This window comes from Lactuca virosa, chromosome 8 (genome assembly GCF_052849685.1).
Source record: "Lactuca virosa cultivar CGN04683 chromosome 8, Lactuca_virosa_CGN04683_v6, whole genome shotgun sequence".
NCBI lineage: Eukaryota > Viridiplantae > Streptophyta > Magnoliopsida > Asterales > Asteraceae > Lactuca > Lactuca virosa.
The window spans coordinates 137,579,650-137,588,449 of record NC_136433.1 but is presented as its reverse complement, the minus strand read 5'-3'; the positions used below and the strand labels follow the sequence as shown (position 1 = coordinate 137,588,449).

The following is an 8,800-nucleotide window of genomic DNA, read 5'->3' as shown; positions in this document are numbered from 1 at the left end:
GCTAAAACCAGTGAGGAAACTCACATCGTACTACCGGATCTCACAGAAAGAATCTCTGGCTGCTGGCCCACTAAAATCCCCGCGCTAACAATCACAAAATAATCATCCATCAATAATCGGATCCTGACCCACACTAAGTGTCCAAACTAGGGTAAAAGACCTTTTTACCCTTTTCCCAACTTGGCACAAGGCCTAGGCCCAAACCACCAATCCAAAGGCCCAAATCCTAATTAGCCACCCAAGGCCCAAATCATAGCCCAATTTTCCAAATTGGTCCCAAATCCCATTGTGGGACTTCTCAAAATAATTATCAGCCCAAAACCTAATGGCCCAACAGGGCCCAAAACAACTAAGCCCAAAAAATGGCCCAAACCGAAGCCCAAACACCGAAGTCCAATATTGCTGAGTATGCAGGGCACACTCAGCTGTACACTAAGCGTACACGCTTTAGGGCTTGTACGTGGCGCGTACGAGCTTGTATGCCCAACGTACTCGTCCATTTAGCCAAATCTAATTTTTACTCCTTAATCCGTTAATACATTGCTCCAAAACGTAGATCTGGCTTCCTTGAGCTGGATAATCACGTAAAGTTGCTAACTTTACGTTCATGCATGGCTAAATGAAGCTCTAAAAGCTCAAAAGGACTTATTGGTTGACTTAATGCATGCATGTGACCATAAACCTCATAAAGCTAGCAACTTTATGCTTAAGAACTTCATAACAAGCTCAGCTCTAAAAGAATAATCCCTTCAAACGTCTTAACTCATCAATCAACCTAAAAAGGGACCAAAAGCATAAAATTTAGACATAAAGAGATCTAAGCATTCAAAATCCAAGGTATGAACTTGATACCTCAAAAGACTAGCAAAACGAGTGAAGATTCTGGATCTCTAAGTTTCCCACCAATCTATAAACCTTCCACATTCTTCAATCTCTTCCAAAATGAGCAAACAGACACCAATTTCTTCTCAAGGACTCAAATGCACAACAATGGAGGCTAAGGGTTAATTTCTAGGGTTTAGGAGGCATGAAGGTTGGTAAAGAGGCCATCCCTAGGGACTTAAGGTCTTTATATAGGGTGCAACACATTTAAATTATGGTTTCTTAAACTCCTCGTACACCCCGCGTAATCCTAGTACGCCCAACGTACGAGGCCTCACATCCACGATCAACCCCTCTTAGTACGCTAAGCGTACACTAGTGTACGCCTCGCGTACTGAACCTCACACTAGTACGGCCTGCGTACTCCCTATGTACGTCCCGCGTACTAGGGTTTTTCCTTAAACCCTAAATTCATCCGAAGGCCATAACTTTTCCATTATAAGTTCGATTTCGGCAATCCTTATATCCTTGAAAAGATAAGGAAAAGCTCTAGACTTTTATCAACTCATACCTGCCATAAACTTCCCGAACCAAAATCCAATTTCCATGAAAGCCTGAGCTGTTATTTTCCCAGAATACCCCTTGGCTCCAAAACACAAACCGAACACCCGGACCATCTAAATTACGTCACCCACACCCAAATGGGTAACGATTTGGGATAGAGCGTTACACCATCAACCTTATGAATGGTTAGTGCAATGATAAATTCATGTTTGGATGTATTCTAGACTAATCTATTATGTCTTTTTTTCCTTTCAGAATTAGGTAGCTTTATTTGTACCAATTGACTTGAATTTATGCTTAAACTAGTATGTTTATCTATGGATTTGCACTAAATTTGAATAAGAATGATGATGTTTGATTCTCCAGTGAGTAATTGCTTCGATGAAAGATCAAATTACAACCGTATTAAATTTGGTTACAAATTTTAGACTAGAGCTTTAATGGTTGTTTGCATATCTTCTTTGACATGTATGCTTCTATCTCTTTTTTCCATTAATATTACATGTATCTTGAAATCTTTTCATTATTCTTAAAAGTATGCACTCAAATGTTAAAGTTTCAAATTTTATATTACCTAAAATCTTGGGCTTTTTTCCATTATTCTTAAATTTTTTTTTCACAAATAATGTTTTATGTCTTTTTTTTTTCTACACTTGGTTGGAGGTTTGTTGTATCTTTAAGTATTAAAGTCTACACCATCAAAATAGAAACAAACTATTCCTGTCAAGATGCATCAAAACTGAAGAAGAATGTGTGTTAGACATGTATTGTTCTTTAAGAGCATATTTTATTTTTTGAAAAATGTTATATTATTCTTCAGGCACTTCAGTTATCCAATTGTATTTAAATTTTTTACTCTTCAAGAATATCTTTTTTTTTTTCAAAAATGTAACTATTATTCTTAAAGAATATCATATATGAACTCGTAATTCATGACTCATTTTCAAGAATGAGAATTATCATAATGGAAATTGAATTGTATCCTGGAAACGTTCAAAGTAATCTCCAATAAAGCTTATTCTTCAAGAATGAGAATGATAAGAGTGTAAATTGAAACTTATTCTTCAAGAATAATAATGATATGAATGAAAACTGAATTTTGGATATTTTATAATTTTACATTCTTTAAGAATACGCGCTTCTTTGCTTCTAACTACAAATTCTTGTTATAGAAAACATTGCATTCTAAAACAATGTTGTACTGATTTACCAACATGCATAAACTGATATTATAAATCTATATTCTACAAGAATAAAGTCATTTTAAAATAATGCATATTTTTTATCTGTGTGCTATAAATAATGAAGAACAAAACGTAAGTGTTCTATGTCAATATTTTTTTTGTGATAATATAAAAAAAATAATTTGTTTTGATAAAATTAGAGTGTAATATGTATCCTGATAATTTGCATTTTCCTAATTAAATGGTAAACAATTTTACTAATATTCCCTTATATTTAATTATGTGTAATTATATAATAAATGTTATCCCATTGTAATAATATTTATCCTCATATCACAACCATTCATTATTTTAATTTAATGGACAAGAAGTGGTCATACATTCACACAATATTTGTAGTTCACATTTATTCATAACCATATATATATATATATATATATATATATATATATATATATATATATATATATATATATATGTAATCGAGTTAGCGGGTTAACCATAGCGATCCCAAACATGTAACCCAACCCAACCCATTAAACAAACGGGCTGGCAGGTCAAAAATCTCAACCTGAACCCGTTTACATGTTGGGTCAGTGTCGGGTTACAGGTTGGATCGAAAATTGTCACCTCTACATCCCATTGAATGAAAGTGTAGCTCATGAGGAGCAAACATAGCAAACTCATGGCCGTGGAAGAAGGAGACAACAATATAAAGAATACAAATGTCTCATTGATTTAATAAATGAACTACAATTATGCTTAGCTTTGCAATGACTACGAGCTTAAAACGGGCCAAAAAACTTAAAGATATGGTTTGGCCATGGATTATTTTATTTCATTTGTGGAATTAATGAAAAATTTATCAAATATCATTTCTCAAGAGAAAAATATGAGGCATAAAAAGAAAAATAACGGTTTTATTGTATAAAAACATAATATAAAATGGTTTTATTATACAAAACCAGAACAAATAATGATTTTATTATACGAAATCATAATATAGAATATGAAATAATAAGATAATGATTTTTTTAGGTATAAAAGATAATAAAGAGCTTATTCTAAATTCGTAAATATTTAATAACTTTTAAGAATTTATTGGTTACAAAATATTATTCTATACATATTAAAAAATAAAATGATTTTAGTATACACAATAATAATATAAGTATTTTTTGAAAGATAATTAAATGAGTTAATTAATCTTAAAAATATTTAACCATAGCATCTACGTATGAGGTTGCAAGTGATTTGTGTGTGCTTGGGATAGAGATATACATAAACAGGCCAAGGTCCTCTTTTCTCTTCATTTTGTGGTGCTCAAGAGGGTTTGTTCCATACAAGAAAACCTAGAATTTTTTCAACGAAGAACAAGATACAGCCTTCACAACTTCAGAGACGCCCAAATCTTCTCTCTACTTCTGTCTCTCTGTTCTTCTATTTTCTTTCTTTTCCTTTTCACACACCTCTTATCTTCGTCATCTTATCTTTATCTTTTCGTAATCGGCGATGGATCCATATTATATGGTTTCTTCAATCATCGAGCTTCGCAAAGGTATGAATTCAGCACATACAGCTTGTGCTACAATCAGATCTTGCGAATTTACTGTACTTTATGAGATCTCTCTGGATTGGTGAATTAATAATGTGTGCAGTTGTGGTTTTAGCTGATTTTGTTTTTTTATGATTATTTCCTTTCCTGAGCTCCGTTAGCTTCGTGTGTTTTTATTACAGTAGGTTATGAACGGCAAATCATTGTAATTTTAGTTAATTGTAATTACGTTGTAATCTGGAGTTCTAGGAAGGAGATTTTGTTGGATCTGGTCTATCGATAATGCTGTAATTTATGAAAAATATCGTCTTGGCCCTAATCATTCGAGTTTTTTTGAAGGTTTACAATCTTAAGTCTATAGTAGGTTGTTTCCAATGGAGCTTATCTTATTTTTGGTGAATCATATGGTATATGTGCATTGAATAGTATGTTGACTGCATTTGTTTGCTGTGTTGTTTGGATAACAGAAATTGTGAAATGCAATTTTGAGATTTTTTTGTTTGGTTTATGGTCTAAAGATATGCGTTTTGCAGGATTTGGGTAATAAGAGCTGCAATTTGCTGCTTCAGTTTCAGAGTGTTATATTATATGCCCTTAGATTCCTTTCTGTTTATTGACCTTGAAGAATAATGAGCTTGTCCAATCAAGGGGCTTCCGCCATTGACAAAAAGCTTATCACAACAGGGAAAACAATACGTTTAAATCCAGATGCAGCAGAATTTGTTCCATTTGCTCTAAGATCACCTTCTGCAAGTGTTGCTGCTCCGGATGCATCTTCAAGTTTTGGTAATTTTGGTGCTACAACACCAGGGAAAGCAGTACTAGACAGATCAGAGTCATCTGTATCAAATACTTCAGATGATGAAGCTCACCAATACTGGCGTCATCAGCTACCTGATGACATCACTCCTGATTTCAATGTTGCAGGAGAAGAAGATCCTCAAGGAATCAATACACTTCCTTTCTCAACCTTATCTTTAGCAGATGTCAATGAAACAAACGGAAGTAGCTTTACCAAAAAGATGGGGTATCCCATTTCATCTTCCTCAGCTAGTTTTCATCCTGCTAAACCCTGGGACATTCATGGTGATCAGCTACACAATGGGCCTTCCTACAATGGTGATCCTGTCCATGGGTACCTAGATGATATGCTTAATGAGCAACAGATGGAAGGTACAGAAGTAAACCCTCTTGAGTTTCTGGCTTCCCAGTTTGCAGGTTTTGCAGCTGAAAGTCTTGCAGATGTTTATTTTGCAAATGGAGGCGACTTGAATTTGACAATTGAGATGCTTACTCAGCTTGAGGTATATCCTATATCCTACCTTTAATTTCTGATGTAAAGATTTTTATTAATGGTTTTCACATTCTAATTGCAGCTTCAAGTAGATGGTGGTGGTTTAAATCAGAATCTAAACTCAAAGGCTCTATCTTCTCCAAATCTTAGTGCTATGGATTTTCCTGCACTTTCTCCTACAGATGATCAAAATGGTGTCCAACAGCATATTAATCCTTATCGTCCTTTAGAGAAAGAGAACTTGCTGATGTTCAAATCTTCATCAGGTGGTGCTCCACTTCCATCTGGTGGTGCTACAGATTTTGCTTCTGCTGTTAGAAAAATGGCTTCACAGGACTCAAGCATATGGAAATATAACAGAAACCCTTCTCAAGATTCCACCATTGGATCAAGTAGAAGCTCTCATGTCTTGGCCAGTGCTTATAATGGCGGTGGACATGGAAGGGTCAGTTATGGAGATAGATTGGGTGGCCGGAGTTCAAACCGCTCAGCCCCTGTTTGGCTTGAAACTGGAGATGCTGTTGGTAATAATAATAATTAAATTCTCTTTTCTTGATTAAACATAGTAATAATAATTGTTAAAAAGTAGTTTCTTTTAGTTGTATGAATGAATGCTTTTTAACTTTGTTGACATGACATGACAGCAAATATGTATTCTGAGATGCGTGGTGAAGCTCGTGATCATGCACGTCTACGCAATGCATACTTTGAACAGGTATATATTATAATTATTATTTTTTAAATAAAAAAAGTGTTAATATATTGAAATGAATTTAATGACATAATTTTAGGCTAGACAAGCTTACCTTGTTGGATACAAGGCTTTAGCAAAGGAACTAAGTGTGAAGGGTCAACTACACAACATGCAAATGAAGGCTGCTCATGGAAAAGCTCAAGAATCCATATATCGTCAAAGGTTAATTTCGTCATTTCTGATTTTCAATTCCTGACCCGGTTGTTCTGTAATTATTTTGTTTTTGGAGGGCAGGAATCCAGTGAGTCCAAGCATGCAAGGAAGAGGGGGAGGGGGAGGAGGAGGAGGATCACAGGAAAGGCTGATAGACCTTCATGGGCTGCATGTCACAGAAGCGATTCATGTCCTGAAACGAGATCTCACAATGCTGAGAAACGTTGCCAGGTCAGCAGACGAGCATGTACAGGTGTACATATGTGTTGGAACGGGGCACCACACCCGTGGGACCCGCACGCCAGCTAGACTCCCGGTTGCGGTCCAGAGATACCTGCTTGAAGAAGAGGGGCTTGACTACTCTGAGCCTCAGCCTGGGCTCCTTCGGGTCCTGCTATATTGAAGACAACACCAGCCACCAGGTATTATATAGTACTTCTTTTTGACACAATAAAAAAAGATTTAAAAAAGAAAAAAAGGCTTTAACCCCATGAAAATTGGAAGTATTTGTTTGTATATGGGAAGAAAGAGATTAGTTGGTAGCCTGAAAAAAGAAAAAAAAAAAGAAGAAAAAAGTGTATCTGTGTATGATTTAAGGTGTAACCATGTGTTTTGGTTTTGGGTAGGAGGGAGGGAGGATTCGTTGCTTATTTTTTGTTAACTCAACTCAACTGTACTGTAATTTTTTGTTACACAGTTTGCACTTTGCAGATGTAATGAATGTATGATGATTGATAGAATTGTTTTATATCATAGATTTTTCCAAAAATCAGTCATTTGTTCTTGGGAATCATGTTGAAAGTGGTTATCTTATTAATCATATTTGAAAACAAAAGGGTTGCGACCAGCTGTATTAGGTGGTGGTGGAAAGGGGCCACTCAGTCAAACGTTAGGTTAAAGTCTTGTCGAAGAGATTAAAGTCCATAATGTTTTTTTCTTTTGTTTTGTTAAAGGGATTAAAGTCCATTTTTCTTTAAAAAAAAATCATTTTAAGAAAAATGAAAAGTAACTGTTACCTTTGCCGTGTCATTAATTAGTAAGATAGCCACATGGATGAACATGTATGTAGGGATTAAAGTCCATTTTTCTTTAAAAAAAAATCATTTTTCTTTTGTTTTGTTAAAGGGATTAAAGTCCATTTTTCACCTTTTGTATTTTATTTATTTTGAAATTGAGATGGCCCACCTCACATCACAACGTACCCTCCAACCCGCTCTCGTCTTCATCCTCAAATCATATAACAGTACGGGCCTCCTATTTTAAATTTTTAATTGAACATAGCAAACATGAGGATGTTCAAATCGGGTTTAGGTCTCACTAGAGTTCCATCATACTATTTAGCGTTTTCAACGGTCGCTCTTGTTTCGTATTCGCCTCTCTTAAACGCCCTTCCAGTCTCCAAGATCCGAATTGACAACTTCTTGTAACCTAGAGATGCGAGACATAATGATTCTTGCATCAACAATACGAACAATTGGGTTGAAACGTAACGAAATTAAGAGAAACTCTCTAACCCTCACTACAATTTGTAAATTTGTTGTTTGGTTTCATAAAGACAACCGAATAAATAGTTGACATCAATCTCATCATCCTTTCTCCCAACCTTTCTATTATTTAGAAACATCAACGGAAAAGACAACCATAAATAAAAATAAAACATGATAAAAATTAATCATCTTTTCTCCCTTCTACATAGCTCTTTATCATCAATGTGGGTCACATATATATATATATATATATATATATATATATATATATATATATATATATATATATATATATATATATATATATATATATATATATATATATATATATATATATGCTATCTTCTTGTATTGAATCTTGAAAATTTAAAACTAAAGGTTACCTCACTCAGTAAGAATATATTCATGAGTGTTTTTTTTTAGAACATACAAGTCTTCTTGTAACCTAGTGATGTGAGACAAAATGATTATTGGATCAACAATTCGAGCAATTTAGCTAAAACATTACGAAATTAAGAGCAACTTATTTTGGATTAGCCTTGTACGTGAAGAATGGATAAACATCCATGGGAAATGAGAGCACATTTTTTTGAGGAAATCCAAGACCAGAGCGATACTTCATGTTCTTCCACATAAGATTAATCTCCAGACCGATTCATCTAAACTTGTTCATCCACATTTTTTAGGTGACATTACAATCTTCTACAATAGGTTAAGGGTCAAAATAATAGGTAAAACGAAGTTTATGCCCCTAGACCACAAAAAAAAGTTATGGATATTTTAAAACAAAATGACAGATTTGTAAGGCCTCAATTACATTATCATTAATCTATATCTATATGATATTATTTGTTGGTGGTGATTACTTCAATAATAATTTGAATTTATTAATGTTGAACTTATATTTTAAGTATTTAGCCCACAAGTTATTAAAAAAAATTGGGTTTGCAACAAAAAAAAAAAAAAAAAAAAAAAAAAAAAAAAAAA

At 34.2% G+C, this 8,800-nt stretch overlaps 1 protein-coding gene across 1 annotated transcript; it reads left to right on the top strand.

The window, feature by feature from the left end:
• Nucleotides 1-3,841: 3,841 nt before the first annotated feature.
• On the top strand, nt 3,842-7,066 carry LOC145129456 (polyadenylate-binding protein-interacting protein 7-like). Its single transcript, XM_079064181.1, has 6 exons — nt 3,842-4,128; nt 4,659-5,429; nt 5,502-5,943; nt 6,064-6,134; nt 6,211-6,335; nt 6,408-7,066. The coding sequence occupies exons 2-6, from the start codon at nt 4,755-4,757 to the stop codon at nt 6,727-6,729; spliced, it is 1,635 nt and encodes a 544-aa protein (XP_078920307.1). The 5' UTR covers nt 3,842-4,128; nt 4,659-4,754; the 3' UTR covers nt 6,730-7,066.
• Nucleotides 7,067-8,800: the final 1,734 nt, after the last annotated feature.